We start from the raw sequence: 27,087 nt of genomic DNA, 5'->3' as shown, positions 1-27,087 counted from the left end.
ATTCCTTCTGTTTTCCGAGCATGTCTAAGATGTTGCAACAGCCGCCAAGGCGTTCTCAATTTTCAAAAACTGAAGATGATCAAGACAAGTATCTTCTGTCGTCATAGAAATGTTAGTCACATTCAGATATAAAAAGTTTTTGACCCCTAATTCTTGAAATGAAATTGTACGTGGGTGAAGAAATGTCTGATTCTTTGGAGAACAATGCACTTAAACTTCTTTGTTTCTACAGAAACTTTTAAGGACAAAAGCCCGATGGAGAAAATTGGTTTTTATAATTTCCAAAAGATTATATGTTGACATAAATTATTTAGTATGAGTGCGAGTAGTGTGCTCACTGAAATTTCAACAGCATCATTCACAAGGAAGAGCTCCAAAAACATCATTCATCGGACTCAGTTAGAACAGGTATACATATGCATGCCTTGTGCACGATCATATTCAACGAAAATGAGTAGTTATTGATGGTGGAAATCATATCATATTGGCTGGCATCTCTGTTTTATTTAGTATATCTTGGCATGAATTTAGTGCCAAAAGGAACATCCAGCTCCTGATCAATCCCTCTTACAATCCCATCGATCATGAGAAGATGACAAGTTAAACTAAGTGGATGCACTATTTTATTGAGCCAACCATGCCAAAATAAATAGTACTATATCAGAATCAAGAAATAAGATAACCGTGGTGGCATTCTCATGCCTCATGGTGAAGCTATGTGATGTGCAGGACAAAAGAAAGTGCTTATAGCAGGCTACAGCTTTATAGAAGTAACCTAAGCTGGAGACTTTATCTTGGACGGTTAGGCTGTACCACCATGGCCACTTTTTAATTCCATACGTTGGTGCACAGTATCAGTAGCCAACCATGCCAAAATAAATAGTACTATATCAGAATCAAGAAATAAGATAACCGTGGTGGCATTCTCATGCCTCATGGTGAAGCTATGTGATGTGCAGGACAAAAGAAAGTGCTTATAGCAGGCTACAGCTTTATAGAAGTAACCTAAGCTGGAGACTTTATCTTGGACGGTTAGGCTGTACCACCATGGCCACTTTTTAATTCCATACGTTGGTGCACAGTATCAGTTCCTTAACAGTAGTGAGTGTGTGTATATATGGAGACGGGCAGGGACGGTCATACCGTCCCTGAACAGTGCACGGCCAGGATTTGGTCCAAAAAAATTATATGGTCTAAATCACTTCTTGTATCTCATTTTTAACAATATGTGTGGGGCCCATAAAAATTTGTTCTAAAGTTACACTTTGTGCAAATAAAGTTACGCCGTGTGAAAACAAAGTTACGTCGTGTGCAAAATGTACAAAATCACTAGGATGAAACCGTTCCTGCCCGTGGTCCGTGTATATATATTAATAAGTACAAGAAGGAAAGGAGAAGATAACATGAAGACAAGCAGCTATATTATATTAATTAAGCAGATAAAATGCAAGTTCATGATGATGACTCTTTCCCCTATAATGAGTGAAAAATATATTTGTAAGACAACCTGCTGTAGCACTAATTCTTTAATTTAATTTTCTCTTTTTGTTACTAATGGAATATTGCTTCACATTAACTTTTCTCTTTTTATTTGTTTTCTTTTTTTTTTTAAAAAAAAAAAAGGAAGAGCATTGGGGGCTAAATTTGTAGTAGTAGTAGTAGTAGTTGAGAGTGGCAAGGTGCTATAAGTAGCGTAATTGACACTTGGGAATTTAATTGCGCAAGGGTGACGCGACAGAGCATTATTCATGCTCAGCAGCCAGCAGCCAGCAGCCAGCAGCGTGCTTCACGATTTATGCAGTGCTTGAAACTTTGAGTTTCTTTAGTATGTTGCGTTATATCAATATCATCGCATTATTCAGGAGTTTAGTTTTCACTCAATCATGACCATCTTTGATTTTAGACTTTAAGTTATCCATAACTATTTTATTGTCAGTCACTTGGATTATACTCATAAAGGATTTAACATACATTAAATTGACATAAAAATAGACTCTCAATGCTTATTATTATTTTTTTTTTTTTTGAAAAAAACAATAAATTCACTCTATGGCGGTACACACACATGCTTGTAAGAAAAGTTCTATATTTGATTGAAAGTAACTCAATGCTTCTTTTTTTTTTTGGGGTTTTCCATTTGCATTTTATGGGGATTGAAAGTAACGCTTCAAAGCCACGTACTTGTGAAAAAAAAGCTTGGCAAAATAATGACATATGAACTTTTATCTTTATTAATAATGTCCAACATAATTACATGGCATGATATATATACAAACAAAGGGTATCATATTCACATCAGCCCTTTGATCCTAGATTGTGTCCCCATATTTTTACACAGGAATACAACAGCGATTTTCTTCCTTTTTTTTTTTTTTTTTTTCCAAGTACATCACATTTTTGGATCTCAGTCTTGGCATTGCTGATTACTCTTAATTTGGTATGGTTGGTGAGAAACCTCTTAAGAAACAAGGTTTCACTTGACAACCCTCTAAGGATATGCTAAGGTTTACATACAAAATTACTTCTACACTAAGGATCTAATTAGGTTGAGGCAGACATGATACTTGTTGTGTAACATGTTCACTAAGCAAACTAAAAGGTTTTTCTTTTCTTGTGTTTTTCATGATTACTCTCCTTCTCCTTCCCCCAGCTTGGTAAATTTACAGCTCACTCCTTGTTCCCCATCTCTATGGTGTTCAACGCATTTGAGATTTCCATGTCACTGAAACAATCGAACCCAAAGTCATGAACGCCAAAATCCTGGCAATCCAATAGCCACGAACAGTTGTCATCCAACAATGGCATCCCTGCAGGATTATCAAAATTTTGTGCAGCAGCTGGAAATTCCCATGGAGCATCAACTACGGGTGCTTCATCCTCCAATAGGTAACTTATCAATGGATCGTAATGATCAGAAACATTCTCAAGAATGTTATCGAGTAAACGGGATTCATCGGAGGATGAGTTTTCGGTTGGAGAGCAAGAGTTCTGATCTTCCGAGCTGGCACTAGCGCTGATAGTGCTGCCACTGTTTATCTCTGGCAATTCAAGCTTTTGATGCTTCTCTGATTCCGCATCAGGCGATGTTTCGGCCACCTTAGTTTCCTTTTGAAGTGGTTCATGAGTGACAGGATCAATTCCCATCTTGAGGAGCTTTTTCTTGATGTGAGTATTCCAGTGATTTTTAATCTCATTGTCAGTTCTTCCGGGCAGTCTTGCAGCAATCTTGGACCACCTAAATGAATAAACAAAAAAAGAATCAATCATGTGACGTAAGAAGTTGCTAACATAATTAATAGTTTCGAATCCTACTAATGGAAGAAAATTCTGCATAGTTAAAATAATTTTAACACTTGATTTTGAAGCCGGCCAACAGTGGCCTGCATGTATTAAAATTTGATCCTAGCTACATCATATGACGAACTAGTTGATACATATGCATGTAGAATAATACTAAAAGTGTAACAATAAAGACTTTTATTATTTGCTAGTTGTTGGCTAGCTAAAAGAGTAACTCAGAATACTCCACTAGCTTACAAGAGGCAGGCAAAACCAGACGTTGATGCCTCTAGCAAAAGATGTTTTTCTTTAGATTGGCTGTAATAAGACCCAAAAATCTGCTGTAATAAGACATCCATCATTACTACATAGACTTTATTGTTTATACAATAAATGAAACTTTTGAACCGGGCCATAATTGACGTATTTTCATTGGTTTCCATGGAAAGTAAACTATCTAAAATATTTTCAATTGAATCAATAATATTTTACTCATGGTACTAGCTAGCTTGTTATTTAGATCACTAGTCACTAATGTTAAGAAAAAAAAAAACATGTGAAGAAGACATGCAAATTAAAGATGATGCAATTTGTAAAAGAATTTTTAAAGGAAAAAAAAAATCTCAAAATAGTTGCATGAAACCATTTTTGTTTGTCAAGATAACGAGTGAAAATTTGTTTTAAACCACAGAAAAACAAATATGTTGCTGCGAGCAAACCGTGAATCTTGACTTCATGCATGCTAATCATAATGCACCTAAAGAATTCAAGACACTAATAATAATATTGTAAACATGCTGCAGGAACCTGTTGCCCAGACGAGCATGAAGATCGATGACCAATTGCTCCTCAGCTTCAGTAAGAAGGCCTCTCTTCAAGTCAGGCCGAAGATAGTTAGTCCACCGGAGCCTACAGCTCTTGCCGCAGCGGCGAAGCCCGGCGAGCTTGGGCACGGCCCGCCAACAACATTGGCCATTAGTAAGGATAAAGCTAATAAGCTTCTTGTCTTCCTCGGCCGTCCATGGCCCCTTCTTCACCCCAAGTTTGTCACAGCAAGGTTGTCTCCCCATGACCGCTACCTATAAGCTAGTTACTAGCCAAGATGAATACTATCTATTACTATTCTGATCACCAATCACAATGGAATATATATATATATGAAGAAGCTAGTCTCCCAATATGCATATGCTATATGATATGAGATCATATGATGAAGCGAAAATTTGCTAAGACTCAAATGTCCCCTACCCACCTATATATACTGGTACCAACTTTTGTGTAAAGGTGTTGCCTTACCTTCCCCTATTCCCATCCTAGCAAATTTTCATAAAATATATTCATATATACATATATATATATTGCCAAATAGTAGTGTATGTTATATGTTTAAATATATTACACTATAGTAATATGGACAAATTAATGGGTGAAAGAGGGAGGGATTCCATGGCCCACCATTGGTTTATTGAAAAGTACAGATGAACTAAAATCTTGTTCTGGTGAAATCAGACTAGAAACACTAGACAAAGGTGGTGGTGATGATAGTGAAACTGATAAAAGGGGTGACCCTAACACAAAGCTACATCTAAGCAATTCCCCAAAATATTTCTTCCCATTTTCCTACACAAACCACTCCCTCATTGCACTCTTACTCAACCATTCCATCACCTATTTCGTCATCACCACGTCTACGTGTCCGTTTCTTGGCGGCCGGGATCCTCTGTGTTACAGTCACCCTGGCCTAACAAGTAAGCCTGAAAGTTGGACGTCCGGCAACCCCCCCGGGAAAACTTTTTCATTTGGAGTTCCAGCAAACTCTGAGGTTAATTATCCCTCAACAATTGGGAGAAATCAGGAATTTATTAACTCAATTAATCTGCTGCAATAAATTGCAAGCAATCTATCATGAATTCAATTAGTCGTTCTGCAAAATCTACGTACTACCATATTCAATTCTTTCTTTAATTTCGGTGTCCATATTGACTTGCTTTATGCTGTTGTCCTACATATTTTGTGTTGTTAAAATGGAGCCCGGCCTTTATATTTTGTGTAGCTAGACATCATGATCAGTATCGCCAAGAACTGAAAATATATGTATGAAAAATCATAAGATGAAGTGAGAAATATGAGATTTAAAAGAAATAAGACGCGGAAAATTTTCATGTTACCCAAGTGCATACAAATGATCAGAAACAGGTGATCAATAGCAGCTGGAGACCAGGCTATTTTGATAATAAAGAAAAGTGGCTTGCTAGTGGAGTATTTGCGTTTCCCATCAGCCTAATTTTTCAAACAGGTCTAGCTATAATAGTCCAGGGGCAGTTCGTCTTCTCACAGTCGTAATGGGTTTGTTGGATTTTGAATCCATTGTTCAAATTTTCTGCTACATTAATAAAAGGAATTTACTGTTTAGAATTATCATGTTGGAAAGTTAAACATTATGATCTGCAAAACCGAGCAGGGAAAAGAATTCACACTTAATTCGACTAAATATACCTTTTCATTCTCTTTTGAGATACGGATGAATAACAGTCCCTGATCAAAACAGGGCCGCCTTATCAAGTAATTCTACAGATGAATAATTGGTTTACCATCTTTCCTTACACAATTTATTTTTCAGTGGAAAATATATACTAGTTAACATGAAAAATAAACTCACGTCTAAAAATAGGGCATGCTAGACCACTGAATACTGTAGTTAGTATACACCTGAAGTTTATACGTAACCGTGCATGTCTTAGAAGAGAGAGACAGACAATTAATTACGTTGTCCTGTGGTATGAGTAATGGATCAATAAATTTTTGAAGTGGACCATATTACATTGTTAATCAATCATGGCATGCGCCACCAGATTTGTCTCCTTATCAGAGCTTAACTCTGGATTGTTCCAATACAATTATTTTTCAGGTTAGCCAATCGGATTAGCGAACAAATTGTGTCCCTCATGAATGCTTATCTTTCTCCAACCCATGAAAAAATTGGATGGGCTAAAGTTTGAGGCAAAGCTTCGACTTGTCTCAGTGTTCTTCACAGAGAAGCCAGATGGGCATACCAATAGATGGACAGATACGTGCCATAATTTCTTGTATGACAATTAATTCCTTAGATTTCTGCTATGTGATGCCTAAATCATTACTAGACACAAATTGTAATACATTATATTATCTGTTCATAACCAGAGAAGAAGGGGGGGCAGGTAGTTGCCCAAATGCTTGGTTTTTGACTTGTGCGTCTAGGCTTAGGTGTGTTGTTGATAATTGTGGACCGTGTGCTTCAACTGCGTACTCAAAAGTCCATTCTGTTAATCTCAGGTAAGTAACAACAAACCTTAGATTTTTCGATCTTTCTAGAAAAATTATTTAATCAGCACAAGAAGCAAAAGTTAAACAAAGGGATCACGGCCCTCACAAGTTCTATTTCAATCCAATTAAAAATGAAGTAATTTTTTTTACATCACAATCTTACTCATTCATACCTTACTTCAATTTATGTACATCTATTTACACCTCAAGGACAACACTGATTCAGACCAGAACTTGTGAGGCTCTCGGTTTTGGTTGATTGCTATCTGTCTTGACTCTTGAGGTCAAAGGAATAGTCGCTCAAGTTATTCGGGTTCCCTCATTATTATTAGTACTAACCAAGACGAAACAGGTCCGTTCCCATTCATTCAATGATAAGAGTCTCGACTGCCCAGATTGCTAACTTGTGGGACTTTTTTTAATTCAATGGCGGCAGATGTTCGAAGCACCTGAGGAGTATAATGCTCCTTAAAGGCTTGTGAATCACTAAACTTGGCAACTATTATTCGTAATTTCTGATTAAAAAAAGAGCGTTTGCACCATTTAAAAAAACAAAAAAGAGCATTTGCATTTTGCTCCATAAAATAAAACCACTCTGTATTTTCTTTGTTCAATTATAGATTTGGTTCCAACACATATGCTTTCCCGTCAAGGAAGGTTAATCGTCTCCTCTTGGGTGAACATTGGACCTGCCCTGCGAATATTAAATTTGTTCAAGTAACTATCGTAGATGATAGATTTTCAGATCATGCAATTTGCTCGCAAACCTGCAGAAATGAAAGATGTGCTTGTACATTCACGAGCAACCCACGTATGAAACTCTAATTTTCTCGAACATGAACAACATGAATCATCATCAGCCACGTATGGATTGTTGGGTGTAACGAGTACGTACCTGGGCAGGTACGTATAACAATTGGTGACACCGAAAATGCCATGCAGAGTACTATATATATATATATACTTCTGGATAATACGCTTGAGATTACGTACTAATTAGTACTTATACAAGTGTCTTCTGTTAATCCAGCGCCAGCATTGAGAAGAAATAATGGAACATGTATGACTATTACCCGACACGGAACAGAAAGGATGAGTTCAATTTAGAATTGGACTAGTATTGTTTGGTAAATTTAGTGTTTTATGGCCAAACTGTTTGCAAAATGTTGAAGTCATGTCATCACTGTAGCCGGTGAAAGTTCACAATCGCAACAACCGCCATACTCCAACATCGCGAAGAGACAAGAATCAGTAAGGGGTTAGGACTGACTATTGCTAACGAGAATAAGCACATAAATGAGATAAACATTTAGATAGGAGGAGTGTGTTAAAAGGGGGATGAATTTGTAACACTTGTATGTTTAACTAGCATTTGCTCTTCTGTAATTTGAATTTTTTTTTTTTAGTGTAAGTGAAAGGATTCGAATTCGAAATCTCTCACTTATATTTGCTTCTCTCCAATCATCTCAATCCTCCAAAATTAAGGGCTAGTCGTGTACCTTTCCAACTTATGTTCATTTTATCCTCCAATTCTAATAGTCAAAGGCGGCATGTGTTACTTGTTAAGGCAGTCTAGTACAATAAATACCCTCGATTATGACCTATCTTGATTCTTGAGTATTTTTGCCCTTTGCACGGCAAATATATGCTCGCAACTCCATTCTTGCCCCTGCATTAGAGGGAAAAAACTTGCACATGATCCATCAATCCTCCAAAATTAAGGGCTAGTCGTACCTTTCCAACTTATGTTCATTTTACCCTCCAATTCTAATAGTCAAAGGCGGCTGGCGATACTTGTTAAGGCTGTCTAGTACAATAAATACCCTCGATTATGACCTATCTTGATTCTTGAGCGTTTTTGCCCTTTGCACGGCAAATATATGCTCGCAACTCCATTCTTGCCCCTGCATAAGAGGGAAAAAACTTGCACATGATAATTAAGTGGGGGATATGATAGCTAGGTAAATCAGAAAAGAAAATTTTTAGAAGCACAAATTGGGGTAGAAAAAAAGTTTCTAAAAAATTAAAACCATCGCCACGTACAAAAACAAGTAGGTGGTTTGGGTCATCTGAGCTGTGATGCAATAATAGAAAATTAGAGAAGGATAAGAAAGAAGAACGGTGTATATTAATGCTATAGCAAGCTAGTCAGTGTGAAAAATTGAATTAAGGTAATGGAATTAAGGTAGGTCTCTCATATGGGACTTTTTTTTTCCCTCTGAAAACATGTTGTCTAAGCAAAATTGCGTGATAGATTCTAATTTTTTGGACAAAATGGCAGCGTTTGATTAGGAATTTTTCAAAATAAACTTGATCCCAAAACAAGTGACATCCAGTCTGACATATTATCTAAACGCTTTAGATACATATGGAGTTGTGAACGAATATTATTATACTCTAAGCTTTTAGAAATGTGACAACAAATATATTATTTTGCCTTCAAAGTATCGAAAATTGTACAATTTATAGAACAATTTGGGAAGCCAAAAAAGAAAAAAAATTTCGCCTAAATTTGCTCATCGTTCACTTTCATTTGGACCAACAGACGGAAACTTATGGGAGCAAATTTGAGCTGACTTCTGTTCCATTCTACTTGTATAGAAAGTAACGCAGATAAATTGTCCCCGGGATACAACTTACCACCAAAGCAAAGAAATGCTTAAACTCATTCTAAGAGCAATTATTCATTTCTTTACCACTTTAATCGGCATCGTGAAGGTTTATTAATTTCTAATCCTAAGAAATGTCTCCACTTGTGGTTATAGCACAGCAGAAAGCGAGTCTTAAGGGCAAGATTAACACCATTATGCCTTAAGCACCATCATGAAGCACATTTAAAGCGACACGTGAGCTAACAAATCAAAAGTACAGATATCGAACTAAAATTACCCACCAAAAAAAATAATAATAATAATAAACTAAAAAAAAATGGCAGGGGATTAACTGTTCCTACTTCCCACAAAGGAAGAGAATTGTTAATTAGTGTGCCAAGGACTCAATGATGTGTTTTGTACGTAATGCAATCGTCATTAAGCAAACCAACAGACATCTTAAAGTCAAGAAAATGAATGCAAATGAATCCCATTTGAGACTTTTTTTGAGTAGCAATTGAATTAATTCCACTGTTTTATCTCTAAGCTACCAAAGCTCGTTAGATTCAAGGATTAGATCAACCCTTATTATGAATTTAAACAATCAATCTTTCACTTTATGGTGTACAAAAGTAGGGGTGGTGGGCCTACCAGATGATTTGTAATGAACTAATCAATGGGAAGATTTCAAGTATTAGTCAGAATAAATGTGTTAGAACTGAACTGAAATGTCTCAGATAATCAACTCCGTAATCAATGGTTCAAGAAGATGGAATGTGTAGATTAGATGTTATGGTTTGTTTATAGTACTTTTTGTCTAAAGACATGGAAAGATGGAAGTTGTTGAGGAAATAGTAAGCAAAGTTAGATATGTTTGTTAGATGGCAAGAAATTTCCCATTTAATACTGCTTACTACTAACTCCCAAGTTAAGGTGAAAGTGGTCAAACTCTAGAGTCTAAATTGCAAATCTATTTCCTTTATTCTCTCTCTCTTTTTTTTTTTTTTTTTTGAAGTTGCAAAGATTATATACAAATTTGAATTTTCATATATTCATATGTAATTAAAGGTCATGTTTATGTCCTTTTTTTTTAGTGTAATTTTGATTTTGTTATTAAATATGTTGGAATTTATGTCTAATTAACACATGATTTCTTGAAATAAGAAAAGTACTCTTAGAACTGAATTTTTCACCTTACATAATGTGGGCTAAGCAAGCTCCACAGATGCGTGTAGTTGTCCATTCCTTTACTTAAAAAAAAAAAGAAAAAAATTGAGCAGACTAAAACATAATTCATTTTAAAAGTCAGATTGTGGGAGGACACGTATCACATACATCGTCAAAAACTCGTTCTAACAAAATATTTGTGGTACCCAAAGGATTGGCTGGTTGTGAAAAATATCCTAGGCATCAAGTGACGAGTGAAATTCTAATCAACACAAGGCTTGACAGGTTTTCAAAACAAAAAAACACACACACCCCAGGTTAGATCGGAAAAGGTTATACGTAGCCATCATGAATATTATTGTTTATACATATCAACCCAGGATCATAGGTAAGAAATGCTTTTAAGAGCCGTAGAAAAGATGCATGAGACAGGGCAGTCATACACGGTTGGGGTAGATGAAGAACTTTAGCAGGCGACCGACTCTTCACCTGGGTGAACAACAAATTTAACGCCTGAATTCTCAGGCAACTCGAAATAGTTGCTTTTGAACTCGTCAAAAAATTAGTAAATAAGGTGAAACTCTTATTATATTTTTAATGGTTCGCATGAACTTGATATTATTGAGATGTAACCAGGTGGTAGAATAGAGATGGCGTTTTGGTGGCGTTAGTTCTTAGTGCGTTTCTACCAACAGTTCTTTTCCTGGGAGATGAAAGAGTTATTGGTGGGATGAGAGACGAGCCAATCCTCTATTTTCATTTAAGAACCACATTGCAAAAGAGCTATGACTTGAATAATAACTGGTGTTCTTTTGACCCCCCCCCCCCCCCCAAAAAAAAAGGGAATAATAACTGGTGTTAGGGTCTAAAATTTGATCCCAAAACTGAAAAAAATTGTGCATTAAATTTGTTTGGATTGTAAGTTATTTGAGATATTTTTACTGTAGCACTTTTTGTGATGTGATGTATGTGAGATAAAAAGGTAATTGGGAAGATAAAAAGGTGTATTGGAAATTGTAATGATGATGTAAGCAAATAAAACTGGGTAAATAATGCTCAATCCAAACAAAAGTGCTAATTGTTTTCTCAAAAGGAGTCTGCTTCTTGTTTAAATTTTGGTTCTGTACAAGTCTCACAGTTTGCTGGCGAACCATACCACACCTGGATTGCTTTTTGACAAAAACCAGTCATGAATCACTTACTATCCTAAACCTTTGGCAGCAATTTTCAGATATCAGGTTCAGGTTACAGTCGAAATATAGAAAATGACGCAGACCAAAAGATTCATTTGCCGACATTTGTTAGACATACTTTATTGGCATGCAACAAGCAACCTTTATCAGCCTCGAGTTTAGATTTTGTAAGGTGTGTCATTAGATCCAAAACCAGAACGGTGGCCCGATTGCCAGCATACACCCGCTCTTTGTAACTCTGTCTATAAGCAATTGCTGCGAAAGAACACTCAAGGGACAGATGTCAGGATCCGAACTCCCTCAATTATTATTAATTTTTTTGCCCCTTCTTGTATTCCCGTTCTGTAACTTATTAAGCAAACCATCCGAGATCCCAAGTTCAAAACGATGTATGTGAACAATATAATCCTATTCTAATCCATTATTTTGCTTTGAATTTTCAAGTTGAAAAAATAATTTGATTGTGCTCTTTTTTTTTTTTTTTAACAAGACTTGTAAGAAAGTACGACTGCAGAAAAAAATTCCCTAATTCCAGCGTAATCTCATCGCCATCTCCAGAAAATGCTTTAGCTCATACCTGCTCTACATTTGTTTTGCTTGTAGCAGCCCAATATTAAAAAGACAAGAAATGCAGATCCCAGCCCAAAAGAAAAGCACGAGGGAATAGATTTTAGCTACGTATAACCAACAATCTACCACACAAAACCGGCCAACTGTTCTTCAAAAAGACTGAGCAGCATTCCCATCAATTGATAATCTTCATTATGGGAGATTTAAAATTTTAAACTTTCCAACATAAATAGTGTATAAAATGAAAACCTCAACTCCTGCTGCAGTAAAGACATATTGCAATACATGGAAAGCAAAGATGCACACTGACTTTCAGATTGGATACCGCGTGACACCCTGGATGTCCGAGTGTGGAAAACCAGATAATACACTAGTCCAGGAATCTACTTTGGTCCCGCAAATTTACTCATCATTTTTGTAATGATGGGAGCTACCTTTGGATTATTTTGATGCTGGGCCAAATTGGCAGGATTCTTCATCACTGCAGAACAATTCCCCAAGTTAGCGGAAAGAAAGAACAAAATCATGAATACGAGACATTGTTCGTGAACAACGATGGTCATCCTAAGCACCAGAAGCAAACAAGCAGTTGAACATCCAGTTAATTTGCTATGTGGCACCTCTATGTAACTGCAAGTCAAGGAGACAAAAAGCAGGAATATAACAATTCTTCACGTATGCATCCCAATTTTATGACAATAAATTGTTAATTTTGCCTGTCGTAAGAATTGAAAAGCCAACCATTGTCAGCCCTTCTAATGGTTAACACTGAAACACAAAACGCATGTACATGAGACATCCCAGATGCCTTATTAACCCACAAGGCCCAAACAAACACCACAAGTTCATAGTATTCTTGGAAGCAAAACAGTGAGAATGTACCCACTAATGTTTTTAAACATTAATATTTTCTGATTAAAAAGCAAATGGCCACCGCTAAAAGAGTAAAGTATCAGATGATAGGAAGGAAAATATTTCAGGAAGGAAAGATACCATCTTGGAGAGCAGCCATGACTTCTGGATCTTTGAATGCTGCCATTAGTTCAGGATCCTGCTCCAGACAATAACATAAAGTAAAAACATGGAATTATTATTGGCAACTGATACCTTCACTTGTGCGAAATAATCAGAAATTTTCCAAAAGTTGACAGATGAAAATTCATATCTGCTGTGTACCATGGACAGTAATCTGAGCTACACACCACTCACATAGTGTTTACCGAGGACAGAAGACCACTTACATTCAATATCTTGCTGTAGTCAACATTCCCAGGCATCCCTCCAGGCATGCCCCCAGGAAAACCACCAGGCATGCCTCCAGGGAAACCACCAGGCATGCTGCCTCCAGGGAAACCACCAGGCATCCCACCCGGGAACCCACCTGGCATGCCTCCAGGTCTTCCACTTGATGATGACTTCTCTTGCTTCTTAGCCTTTTCATAAGCAGCCTAAGGCAGAGTATATAATAATAGATTAATAAATGTAGCCAGTTATAAAGCTTCTTGTATATTCAACAAAGCAATTAACCTGAGCTTCAGCCTTGCGACGCTGTCTCTCTCGTTCTATCTTTCTATCTTGCCTTTCTTTGCGAAGCCTTTCATATTTCCTACGGTGCTCCTCAATCTTGTGAGCATTAGGCTCAACCTAAGGTTAAAGTTGAACTCAAACATCAACATAACTTAAGTAATGCACCGAAAAGAACAACACAAAAGTTGACATCTTAGGGGCTTAAGAAACTATCAGTTTAGGGGCTTTTGGCCAAATAAAACCAGGAACACACTAATAATACCATCAACTTAAAAAATATACAACTGTTAATTATTGGTAGCACAGCATGAGTATGTAAACATACTTATTATGTATATGCATGGTGCAGTTGTTGAAAATGAAATACCTTCTTCAGTACAGCACTGATCTCTTCATCGTAATCCAGCTTAGAAGCTACGTGAAGATCCTTGGCAGCCTCCCCCCACTGGCCAAGCATTGCTCGTGCGATGCCACGGGATTTGTACCCTTTAGCAGAATCAGGGTTAATCTGCAAAATAAATAAAATTATATTAGATGACTCTGAACATGTATTAACAACAAAACCACGCAAATCAAAGCACAGATTAATTGACTGCTGTATAGACAATAAAATTCTGATTATACAATGCCTAGACTGTTAACATGACAAAAAGCTAACTGGCAGCTACTCCTCCTGTGTCATACTTCCGATGAGAGGAATGGATTTGTAGAAACTAGTCACTGCACACGAGATCACATGCAATTGACACGTCACATGTTCATCTTTTATTGCCACACATCACAGCAACTATGAGCGCAAACCATAGTTCTTAGCCACGGAAAAGTTACAGCACCCATGTAATTCAACAAAGTGTGGATAAACATGCAATTAAACCAACAAGAAACATGAAAAGTTCTCAAAAAAAAAAATCAAAGAAAAAGGAAAACCTCCAGAGCTGCATTGGCATCTCTGACTGCAGCATTTGGTTTCTTCATTTTGATATACACGGTAGCTGTAAAAAAAATTTGAAAACATTCATGTGAACATGCTGGACATTGTCAACAAACGATCGAGTACAAGCGAACATAATGATAACAACTGAGGCAGCAACTGCAAGGTTCTAGGCAAGGTTACCTCTGGTAGCATACATGATTGCGGATGTAGGATTGAGTGAGATTGCTTTTGCAAGCTGCTCAATTGCATCTTCCAGCTTTCCTGGGGGCAAAAAACCAATGTTGACAAGTAGATCAAAGAATAATATGCACCAACATGTTCTCTGTAAAGACATCCATAGGCATTTACCTTCAGAAATTGCCTCCATTGCCTGAGCCTTTGCCTCTTGAGAAGCATCACGACTTTCTTCACTAACCTCAACCGAAGGGTCTCCCATCTATAAAATGCAGTGGCAAATTTGAAAAATAGAAGCACTGACATACACGATCACTTTTTTGACATTAAGAACAATGTGTTAGAAGCTAACCTGTTGCGGAGGATCATTATCAGGCTCCACAACTTCAGTGTCATCAAGCTCAACATCAGATTCGATTATCTCAGGCTCCTCTTCTTCATCAGCACCCACCTTTGAGTGATCCTCATCCTCAACATCATCCATATCCTCATCAAGATCCTCGGCCACATGAGACTTCTAATAAATCAAATCATAAGCTACAAAATGAGCTTACTCAAAAGTTTGGTCTATCTCCATGCAATAGTGGTCATGCTAGTATAAGAAATTCAATAATTGGACTCTAAACACAATATTAGCTCCTTCAATTAATGTTTCAAGGTTGTATCAAACTACAGTGCAACTGGGATGCGGACGCCCTTGTTCAGGATTATTACTCGACCATTTCAGCCATTCTGATTAGTGGCACATCTAAAATCTCTTCCATTTCTTTCTCTCTTCCCTATGTCTAATAAGCAACATTAGAGAAAAATCAGATGCTCAGGACACATTAAATAGATGTGCATTCTCAACTGTGCACGTTGACTTCAACAATATTTGTTACGTTTCTTCAGCAATTTTTGGGGATTAAGAAAGCAGACCACGGGAAAACGCTATACAAAGAAAGAAAAAAAAGGCCAGAAAGCTTACCGCCTTATACTCTCCAGCCTTGCAAGCAGATGGTGGAAGCTTTCCCCCAAGGCTAATAACAGAGAATTACAATATTACTTCCACTTATAATGACAAAACAACTAAAGCAACGATCAATGGAAAAACGGATAAACCGAAACTCAAAATAATCAAACACTCAAATCATTAACAACATAAACAAATTCACATTGCCTTGCAAGAATTAAATCGAATTAGGTACAAAAGACATTCAATTAACCAAATAAGAACTTAAAAAAAAAAAAAACAAAATTACACGCTCTGCATCCCTAAAACTTATAAAGACTCAAAACTACTGCTATTAATATGCAACAAAAATAACGCATTTTTCACACGTTAATAATGAGACATGGTATTATTCAGTTGTACCTTTCGATGTAGTCGCGGAAAAAGGAGAGGGAGGGGTCGGAGAGAATGGAAGGGTTTGCTTTGCATTGATCTATGAATTTCTCCAATTCTTCCAACTTCGCCGCGTCCATGTTTTCTCCTCCGGCTTTGCTCTACTCTGCTATCAAACCAATCAATCAATCGGTCAAAAATGGGTTTTTGATGATTTTGTGATGATTTGGGGGAACTTGCTGTGCTTAGAGTGAGAGTCGGTGCTTGGTTTTGCAGGACTGAACGCTGACTAGACGTCTTCTAGCAGCTTCTCTTACCTTCCATGTATCCGATAAAACTTTTTCATTTTTCTTTCTTTAGTTTATCGGATAATTTCAGAAACCACCCTACAATTTCACACGTAGTACTCCAAGAGTTTCGAAAAATAAACCTACCCCCTTATTCATTTAAAATAATAATATTAGCCTTAATATTTTAATGAAACTTTCTTATTGCCAAGTTTATACAAATGATGGATTTTATATTTTTCTCCCTTTTCCTTCTTATTCATTTCTCTCATATTTCATTTGAAATATAGAAAAGCTATCAATATTATCCCTAATCTCTATCCTGGTCAAATGTTAAACTAGTGATATTTACAGACTCTAGTAGTTCCATCACTGAACTAATCCATCAACTTTTCTTCAAAAAAACTAAAAGCTAGTCCATAAAATTTTTTTAAAAAATAAAATAACACTTTCTTTTCTATCTTAAAGAGAATCTATATCCCCAATGAGATACTATGAAAAGTAGCATGTTATAGCAAAAGATTTATTATTATAGTTGATTATCAAACAACAAAATATTTTTATGAAAAACTTGACACTCATTTCTTTTATATAGTTATATCAAATTACTTTACAATTGTTTATAAGAATAAATTAAATTTTATAATAAGGACATTTTTGGATACTTATTAAAATTTTGACTCTATTTTAAGGTCTAATTACTAAAGTGTCAAATCAAAAGAGATAAATATAATTTTTAAAACTTTAAAGAAACTTAAGTGAAGCAATCAAAAACCTCATGAGAGGTTCCTGAAATTATCCCAAATTTATCGACAACTTTGGTATTCTTTCCCTTTTTCTTTATCTTTTTAGCTTTTCTTTTTTCCTTTATACTTGTACTGCTTTCGGGGCTCTCCCTCCCTCTTTTTTTTCTTGTTGGTTTCCCCAAAGTCAAAAGCCAAGCACAAAATTTTGTTCGTTTTCTATACTTACATTCATTCATTAACATGATCGAGTTAAATTGGAGACGCGGATAAGTGAGGACTTCATATGCAATGAAATACCCCGTGTTATTGTCATTCCTCTGCCGCTGTTTGGCCTAAATTGTTGCAGCTACAAGAAATTTGAGGATACCATTTGCAACTACCCTGGTCCGGCAGGTCACCTGGTGCCTTTACAAAAGTAAGGATCGAAAACCTGAGGAGGCTATCATTTTGAGAGTAAGAAGAAATCTATTTTGGTGACATAAGAAGCTCTTGGCATCCTCCTCCTCCGAGAAGCAATGCTTACTGTAAATCACGACGACGCTATTTTTTCCAGGGATAATTAAGGTAGCATAACCTTGAACAAGGGGAAGAGCGAAATTATTCTGAAAGAAAAAGTTATACACCAAGAATCCACATAGTTCCAAGGAACCAAAACGGTACAATCAGATCAGGAATGTCCTAAAATCATCCAGTGTGATGGAACGCGAATATGCATATAAGGCGGATGATAGAATAAACAGCCTCTCTCTCTCTCTCTCTCTCTCTCTCTCTCTATAGTAATCAATTGCCTGCAGATATGTGCTTCCAAATAATAGAAAGGCACAAAAATGATCTAAGAAAGCATCAAGGAAGCCAGAGCCAAGAGCAAACTTGTCAGTCCAGTCCCTGCAATCTTGCCTACACCGTTATTTTTTCCACCAGATTGCGCTGCAATTAAAGAAACAACAATGTCACTTAAACTGTAACGGCCGGCACAGCCACTGGGGTAGCCGTGAATGCAAAATTGTAAAAAGACAACAAAGGAACAGATTGCGCCAGGAGAGACTAATCAAACAGGAGTATTTGTCCACATGTCAATCACCATTCCCTGTTTCCAGACTCTTCATGACTTTTTCACGTACCCAATAATAAAAAAAAGATAGGAAAGATGATACTGATAAGTTCAAGCATGCTACAAATTTGCTTTTCAGTACTTCATGATTCATATTCTGTCAATGACAAGTAAAATAACAGGCTCCTGAGCTTTTTTGGGAACATGTAAATTACAACACCTTTCTTGATCACGAGACAGTGAATTTCCTGGAATACTGCCTGTTAATGTTTAGCTTGTATTGTCATCAAATGTTCCATAGTTTGTGCGCAAGGTAGCTGACATTAACAGGCTGTTAATGTCATCAAGTTTTTCACTTGTCAAACCAGTTCTTATTGGCTGTTTTATCGGGCATCAGTTTTTGCACCACTAACACAGTCACAGGTATTGACATGTTATTGGAGGAAAGCAGAAGCAATAAATCAACGCCAAAACATGATTTATAAGATTCAGTCTTATCTAAGCAATAACTATTAGGTGTGTTTCACCTAGTAATTTCTTATCTAATAAACAATATGAAACCCCAGATCAAACCGGTCCAAATGAAATGTTGATAAAAGTCAATAAGCATATTATTGTCAAAATGGGAGGGGTGTGGACATGGTAGCCAATCCTCTTACTTGGAAGTTTGACCAAGCAGTTATTGACTAAACCTTAACCAGACTTTACTATGGTGGGGAAAAACTGAAATTTTGCATAAAAGAACACAATGAGTAATCAAAGTAATTATGGTGGGGAGGCCAAACTCGCACAAAAACACATCATATCAGAGGGGACAATTGAAAAGATGGCAGAAGTTTCATTTTTTTACAAAAATAAGAGAAAATTTGTGACGTATCAAGATAGATGGAAGCTGTGGTGCAATTTACGCATCAAATTTGTACATATACTCCATCACACAAAACTACGACTAAAAAAAAGAAGGGAGAACTTGAATGGGAAGCAAAATTAGGTACCTGGAGGAGTCTCTGATGCTGAGGAACCTGGAGCCTGGGCTGTAAAACAAAAACAAAACATCATAAAAACTTGTACTAATATTAATTCCTTTTTTAAATTTAATTTGGAAAAACAAATAAAAATTTGTTTGTTTGTACTAGTTACTACTTACTACCCCTATAAACACGGCCCTTAAAATTGAGAAGGGAACCATTTTTAGATCCATTATTGCAGTACTCGGCAACAACATCCTCTTGTCTTGACTAACAAAAGTTCAAAATGACAGAGCAAATATGTGGCTTTGGAAGAGAAAAACCAAAAAAGAAAAAAGCGAGAGAGAGAGACAAAGGGAATGCAAGTTTCAGTCTAAATCTAACGAATCATTGGTCACCATGGAAAGGAGATCGAAGCAAAGATAATCCCTTTAACTCTTGATCAAAAGATCTAGCAAACCCATTAAAACTTCATAATAATCTAATCCTTAAAAGATTGAAAGAATCACCCAGGCCAAGAATTCGGCTTGGATGTTAGAACTTTTCGCATACCCTTGCAGGCACTAATATCCCCAGGGATGCCACAGTAGCCCGGAAGCTTGAGTGCCTGGGTTATATTGATCCTAAAAGCAGCCAATAGTGCAGGATTCTCGTAAAGCTTGCAGAGGCAGTCAAGCTGCGTGGTGACGGCTACTCTGAGAGGGTTACAGCACGAGGCTGGTGGGTGAGTTGAGTTGAGGTAGTTGGCACAGGGGACCAAATTTGAAGCACAGGACGGTGTTGTACCCTGCCCCTCCGCCACCTTGGTGGTGGTGGTGGCCACAAGAATCATTAGCACCACCGTGATCAGTGCAGACATTTTGGAGGAAACCATGTTTATTATTGCGTGTCTAGGTGGGATTTGAGTTGAGCAGCTTCCTGTTACAACTTACAAGTGCCTTTTTATTCACTGGCCTAGCTTTCTTGTGGGATTATTTATAGACCATTAGGCAGTTCGCTATTGGCCAGTTCTTTTTGGTTGGCTAATGCTTTTGTTTTTGTGCTTTTTCCTTTGTGGGGTACTTTATTTAATTTTGGTATTCGGATTTGGGGATCTTTTATATCCCTAATAATACATTGGTCAATCCCCCAATTCGAGGGGCTAATTGCTCCAGCAACTTCCAAGCTAATTCCATTTCTGATGATATTCAGTCCGAAATTCTGCTTGAAATCTTTTTTGTTTAATATGGCAAAAGTTTATGAGGCATCAAGACAGGAAAATTCTGGAAATCCATTTACTACTGTGCTCCTTTGACCAACAAGTAAAGAAGAAAATTAAATTCATTTTAGCGATTAACTTACTTTTGGCAAATTTGTGAGTCTCTTATTATTTGTTATGTTATGGCAAAAATCAACACATTCGCTTAATACCGAAATTATAGAACTTGGTATACTGCTCGTCAAGCAGATGACATTGACTCAATTTAACACTTAAAATTAATGAATTCAATTATTAATATATTTAGATGCGCTTGATAATGAAAAAATTAAATATCTGAATTAATTAAGTGATACTAAATTTTATAAGCAAAACTTGCTCCCATAAAAAAAGTGATAAGTGAATAACTTATCACTTAATATAATATACATTTAAAATATATTAGATTTAGAACTTAATAAATTAGTATCGATTCAAATTTCACATTTTAAATTTTAGATTTCAATTTTCAAATTTTAGTTTTATGCATCCTAGGTCTGACTTTTTTCTCTTTTTTTTTTTTTGTTTAGGCCCTGAGGCCAGCTGCACACGACTTTGGCTATCAACGAAAACGACCAGCCACTTGACTGATCTAAGATGATGCCACGGTAATTGTATGAAATTGAGTCATTAACCGTTCTAGTGAATGGAAACTTAAATTTTTGTAACTGTTCAATTGGCAAGGTCAATATATTCGATTTATACTAGATTTATCATTAAAATTGATAGATTTTGGCCACTTATATTTTGACACTTGTCAATTTAATTTAAATTTTTTAAATAATTAACACTTAAAACTGCTTTTAGTTCGTGATGCGTGTACATGGACAGATGTAGACAAACGCATGAGAACTCCATATCTTTGCCAGCGCATGGGAGCAATCATTAAAAAAATGAGGTCAAATCGTCCCACCGAAGAAAAATCAATTTAATATGTTCATATGGGTTGTCCACGCTCAAATAATCGACTTGCCCATAAGCATGAAGTTAGTTAATCAAATTGTTTAAACGACCATTAAGATTAGCCCTCGTCAAATTGTCTAAACATGGGAAGGCCAACCAATAACACTCGGATATTTGGCTGTTTGCCAGCTGCTAGTCGGAATTGAAATTTATACTTTAAAAAAAAAACGACACAAGCATTTTATTACACGGTGAGAGTAAAAAGATCGCCAGAGTCACAAATTTACAGTCATATTCGAGTAATTGAGCAGAACAAATCCCTCCTTAGAGGTTCAAAAAAAAAAATTTTAAAGGTAAACTAAGCAGAAAATTTGAACTCAAAAAAAAAACCCCTTGATTAAGCCAATCAATCACATGTTGAATAGGTAAAAACACTGGGTGTGGACAGTTGTTATTTATACAAAAATTATTTGATTATATTATAAATATATTTTTTAATGTATTTTTTTATTTTATTAATATTTTTTTATCTAATATATATCATATTATAAAAAATATTATAATAATTATTCTAAATAATATTTTAAATAAAGTCTTAACCAAACGCACTCACTACTGTGTGAGATAACATCTGGCCGAAATGATGACCAGTGTTGACCATTCTATATTCTGACCATGAATGCATTTTTCAAAATTGAATAATTTTGATTGACGAATGTTTAACATATTCAGTGTGAACTTACATATATTCGGTGCACTGAATTTACATTTTTCTTTTTTTTACAGACCCTTGAATTGACATCTTGTCAATAAAGATATGAATGAGTTTGTCTATCGAATATTGATTATGCAACAATAGCTTAGACTTAGAGAGCCTCAAAATCTATATCTATATGTATTGAGGAAAGGGATTTTTATCAGAGACCCTTTCAATGGTTTTTAAACTTCTCATTCTTTTTTCTAGATTTTTGTATTTATTTTAATACATAAAAGTAGTGGATTATAATCAACCCTATCACCAATCAAATTTAAAATTTAAAATTTAAAACATTAACACTATCTACTTCATAAACCGTTTATACTTTATTATTTATACTTTAAATCCTTTTTACTCCTTAATTAAAGACAAATGCTCATTCGTATACTATTTTAATACAATGTTACATTTTTATAATTAAGAAATATTTATCCCCAAACTAACCCTATAACCACCCCTACAAATGAGCTTTGTAAATTACAATTACGTTTCAAAAAAATCACAAATGTGCAACTACATGTAAAGTTGAGGGGGTACAGTGCAACTATATGTAAAGTTAAGGGGTTTACTATATTTAACCCAAAAAAAAAATCTCAAGAACGGAACAAGTAGTGGGTTATAGATTTTTGTATTTATTTTAATACATAAAAAGTAGCGGGTTATGACCAACCCTATCACCAATCAAATTTAAAATTTAAAACATTCTCACTATCTACTTCATAAACCGTTTATACTTTGTTATTTATATTTTAAATCTTTTTTACTCTTTAATTAAAGACAAATGCTCATTCGTATGCTATTTTAATACAATGTTACATTTTTATAATTAAAAAATATTTATCCCAAACTAACCCCATAACCACCCCTTCAAATGAGCTTTACAAATTACAATCACGTTTCAAAAAAATTACAAATGTGCAACTAAAGGTAAAAGTGCAACTAAATGTAAAGTTGAGGGGATAAAGTGCAGTTAAATGTAAAGTTAAGGGATTTACTATATTTAACCCTAGAAAAAATCTCAAGAACGGAACAAGTAGTGGGTTATAGATTTTTGTATTTATTTTAATACATAAAGAGTAGTGGGTTATAACCAACCCTATCACCAATCAAATTTAAAATTTAAAACATTCCCACTATCTATTTCATAAACCGTTTATACTTTGTTATTTATACTTTAAATCCTTTTTACTTCTTAATTAAAGACAAATGCTCATTCGTATGCTATTTTAATACAATGTTACATTTTTATAATTAAGAAATATTTATCCCCAAACTAACCCTATAACCACCCCTACAAATGAGCTTTGCAAATTACAATCACATTTCAAAAAAATCACAAATGTGTAACTAAATGTAAAGTTGAGGGGGTAAAGTGCAGCTAAATGTAAAGTTAAGGGGTTTACTATATTTAACTCCAAAAAAATTCCAAGAACGGAACAAGTAGTGAGTTATAGATTTTTGTCTAAATTTTTGTATTTATCAAATCGAATGCATAATATTTGTAAGTATTTCATTTTAACAACATTCAATTACATTCATTTTTGTTCATATATCATTCATTATCTAAAATAAATTTCTATTATTTTTTCAGGATCTATTTTCCGAAAAAAAACAGTTCTTGAATGATATGCACATTCTATCGTATTTCAAACTATTATTAGACAGATATTACATTTTAATTGTGTTGGTACAATTTTTAAACTTTTTTTATTCACCATTTTATTTTTACTTTTTCAATAATGCCACCGTGCTAAGCACGGGTATTCACACTAGTTTTGTTAGTAATCAAAAATTGTTTTCGGCCCAATACGGACACAGGCCCTTGGTTGTAGTAATCGACAATTGCTAAGGGTACGTGTGATACGTGTTGCATCATGACTGGAGGATTCTCGCATAAGATAAGTACACATTCTCCAGTTTCTCATCTTCAGAATACGATACGAAGCTCAACCAAGGAAGAGATGGACGGCGGAGGCGAGGCGGCGACACCAACAACACATCCAGCAGTCCAACCTCTATCCTTCCTGCTAGGGACCTGGAAAGGCCAAGGTGAAGGTGGGTTCCCTACCATCACCCCATTTCAATACTTTGAAGAGGTGACTTTTTCTCACCACCCCAGCAAGCCCGTGGTCGCTTATTCCCAGAAGACTTGGAAGTTGAAAGATTCCGGCGAGGCTCAGCCCATGCACGGCGAGAGTGGGTACTGGAGACCAAAGCCCGATGGCACAATTGAAGTCGTGATCGCTCAAAGCACGGGTCTGGTTGAAGTTCAGAAAGGGACATTTGATGCAAAGGAGAAAATCGTGGCGCTTAGAAGCGAGTTAATTGGGAATGCGACTAAGGTGAAAGAGATAAGTCGACAGTTTAAGGTGGTCAATGATGAATTAACATATGTCGTTGAAATGGCCACTACTGTTACTAGTCTACAGTCACACCTCAAAGCCTCTCTCAAGAAGCTCTAATGTAACCTTCTCCAAATTATTGAAGTTAATGCCTACGCTGTACTTGTACGACGTTGGATTTTGGGTTTCTTTTTTGTTTTTCTCTAAATGGGAGGTTTTATATATTTTTTTTATCTTACCGTCCAACTCAACCTTCTCTCGCATTGTATTATGGGTATCGCTGATGGTATTATTGTAATTTTTCGAGTTCTGATTAGAGTACCATTTCAAAAAAGGAAAAAAAAAAGTGTATTGATTAGAATTTAGAGTACTATTAGTTACGGCCATCTTTGAAAATTAATCAAGTTTGTTTATTCAAAAGAATTACTTGAAATATGTGGTTCAATTCTTTGTCCTTTACTATGCTTCAAAAAAAAAAAATTTCTTTGTCCTTTACTTTACTCTTTTTCCACCGTAAGACTTTAGTAGAGTCTACATTAAATCGGAAGTTGAAAATTGGACAAATTATCGCCGTCTAACATGCCATCAAACCAAACAATTGGCTGAGTGAAGAAGCTCGCTTGACATAATTAATCTCACCGCTGATTAGTACTAATAAGGGTTTTCTTTTTAATTTTTTTCATTAGACATAGGAATATTTGAATAACCAGTTAATAACAGCATCTTGGGCTGTTGGTAACCTCAAGACTCCTTGACCTCCTACCAAACTTGTCACTTAATTGTGACTGTCACCTTCGATGAGGTTTCTGTTGACTCTCTCTCCCCTTAGATTAGATTAGATTAGATTAGAATATAATCCATTGACTCCTCCTCTCCTTAGACTAGACTAATATAGGTTATACAACTATTATCGTTGCGACAAAAAAAAAAAAAGAATAACTAGTTAATTGGCCTGTCCCAATTAACCCCTATGCTACTAATAAGGGTTTTCAAAATGCAGGAAACTGAAAATTAATTGGGAAATTAGGGAACTTGGAATCTTGAGAACGACTAGAAGATAAACATAGAAATATCTGTTGTGAACGTGAAGTGTGAAAATTTGATTAGTTGGGGTGGCAAGGCAACAAATGGTACCATCCAAGGCTGATAGAAACAAGCAAAATGGATTAAAAAGGCTGAAAGGGGGGTATCAAAGTCGTGTTCATATTACATTGACTGCTGACCATTTAAGATCGTGAACAATTGTCCTTTTATCAGATTGGAAACGTAGAGTTATGGGAATTTAAAGACTCGGGAGAGGACCAAGTCTACTTCCAAAATTTCAGAAAACGCGTTGATTTGTCAGCATCTCATTTCTGTTTTTCTCTTCTTTGACTCCCTTCTCACTCAAAGATGATTCTTTGGCTCTTTGCATAAATATGACCTTTCTACCCAACAAATGCGCGCAGTCATGGAACAGAATAAAAACGTCCTAGCTTGACTGTCACAACAAGAAGTGGAAGGGTTAGGAAAAAGGAAAAGGCAAATGGAGGATAAAAATCAATTAGAATGTAGTACATAAATACAATTGTCAGAGACAAGATTATATAGAAGTACATAAATAACCAATTAAACCGTTTGAGAACTTGTAATTTAAGTCCATATTTCTAGCATAAAATAACCATGCTTCATGTTCATGAAATTTTTTTTTTGAAAAAAAAAAAAAACCCTTCATTGCGAAGGAGATTATCATGGGCCTTGACAAAAGCCCAATAGAAAGCTGCTCCTGTAAACCTTATTAACACTCACAGGGCTAGATTGCCGACTCTTGCGCTTACAGAAAGAAAATGGGCTCCTTTTCAGAAAACACAATACCGTGATTTCCCAACTCTCATTACATTTTAAGGCCTTGAGAGCTTGCTCACCCATGCTTGAATCAATAACATCCAAAAATTCCTTTGGGCCGCATGTCAGCTTGAATAAAAAAGTAGGAGAAAACTCGTAATTGTTGTAGCTATTGGGGTTATTTTATGTAACTATGGCCCTGTTTGGTACTTGAATTTTTTACCAAGTTTGTCTGTTGCTAATTTTTTAACAACTTTAACTATAATAATCCAAAAAAAACTTATCAAAATTTTTAACCTACACACTTCAAAATATCTAATACATAAAAATGTCCCCTCCTTTTTTCTTCTTCTTCCTACCCCATCCAACCCACCATGTCATCCGTCACGGGCTACCACCTCCACCTCCGCTTCTGGCTTCGATTTCAGTGCCGGCCTTCCTTTTTTTTTTTTTCTTTTCTCCCTTTCCCTCTCCTCCTACCCTCCCCTCTCCCTCCCCCTTTGACCAATCTATTGGTCCTCCCCTCTTTTTTCTTTTTTTTTCTTTCTCCCTCCTCTCTCCCCCTCTTCTTCCCTCTCCCTCCCTCGCCACCATCCCTTTCCCCCTAACTGCAATTTGGTCGCCTGACTAGATCGTGCAAAGGGGGAGGGGAAGGGGGGCTGCGATCTAGTCGCACGACCAGATAGTAGCTAGGGGGAGGGAGAGGAGAGTGGGGGAGGGGAGGAGAGGGGAAGAGAAAAAGAAAAAAAAAATCCATGGCTGCGAGTTCTATGGCTTTGGGAGGGTGAGGGGGGGAGGGAGGAGAGGGAAAGGGAGAAGAGGGGGAGAGAAAAAGGAAAAAAAAAATTTTCCAATGGCTGCTAGTTCTTCTACAAAGTTTTTTATCCTAAAAATTTTTCCTACAACTTCT

General features: G+C 36.1%; 4 protein-coding genes across 4 annotated transcripts; 1 reads left to right on the top strand and 3 right to left on the bottom strand.

Moving 5' to 3' along the window:
- Nucleotides 1-2,208: 2,208 nt before the first annotated feature.
- LOC113703425 (MYB-like transcription factor ODO1) lies at nt 2,209-4,516 on the bottom strand. Its single transcript, XM_027224780.2, has 2 exons — nt 4,087-4,516; nt 2,209-3,235 (listed from the first exon to the last, which is right to left on the bottom strand). The coding sequence occupies exons 1-2, from the start codon at nt 4,347-4,349 to the stop codon at nt 2,668-2,670; spliced, it is 831 nt and encodes a 276-aa protein (XP_027080581.1). The 5' UTR covers nt 4,350-4,516; the 3' UTR covers nt 2,209-2,667.
- Nucleotides 4,517-12,272: 7,756 nt separating this feature from the next.
- On the bottom strand, nt 12,273-16,364 carry LOC113703859 (FAM10 family protein At4g22670-like). Its single transcript, XM_027225342.2, has 11 exons — nt 16,093-16,364; nt 15,706-15,757; nt 15,091-15,255; nt 14,913-15,000; nt 14,745-14,825; nt 14,558-14,622; nt 13,998-14,138; nt 13,631-13,747; nt 13,345-13,551; nt 13,097-13,154; nt 12,273-12,584 (listed from the first exon to the last, which is right to left on the bottom strand). Exons 1-11 carry the CDS (start codon nt 16,200-16,202, stop codon nt 12,487-12,489), a joined length of 1,182 nt encoding a protein of 393 aa, XP_027081143.1. The 5' UTR covers nt 16,203-16,364; the 3' UTR covers nt 12,273-12,486.
- Nucleotides 16,365-17,670: 1,306 nt separating this feature from the next.
- LOC113704369 (non-specific lipid transfer protein GPI-anchored 7-like) lies at nt 17,671-20,069 on the bottom strand. The gene is made up of 3 exons (XM_027226235.2): nt 19,667-20,069; nt 19,142-19,180; nt 17,671-18,022 (listed from the first exon to the last, which is right to left on the bottom strand). The coding sequence occupies exons 1-3, from the start codon at nt 19,986-19,988 to the stop codon at nt 17,928-17,930; spliced, it is 456 nt and encodes a 151-aa protein (XP_027082036.1). The 5' UTR covers nt 19,989-20,069; the 3' UTR covers nt 17,671-17,927.
- Nucleotides 20,070-23,870: 3,801 nt separating this feature from the next.
- On the top strand, nt 23,871-24,599 carry LOC113703326 (peroxynitrite isomerase Rv2717c-like). Its single transcript, XM_027224651.1, has one exon. The coding sequence runs from the start codon at nt 23,886-23,888 to the stop codon at nt 24,471-24,473; it is 588 nt and encodes a 195-aa protein (XP_027080452.1). The 5' UTR covers nt 23,871-23,885; the 3' UTR covers nt 24,474-24,599.
- The last annotated feature ends 2,488 nt before the right edge of the window (nt 24,600-27,087 follow it).

The sequence above is a fragment of the Coffea arabica genome, chromosome 8e, assembly GCF_036785885.1.
Source record: "Coffea arabica cultivar ET-39 chromosome 8e, Coffea Arabica ET-39 HiFi, whole genome shotgun sequence".
Lineage (NCBI taxonomy): Eukaryota > Viridiplantae > Streptophyta > Magnoliopsida > Gentianales > Rubiaceae > Coffea > Coffea arabica.
The sequence above is the reverse complement of the archived record's forward strand: the minus strand, read 5'-3'. Positions and strand labels throughout refer to the sequence as shown.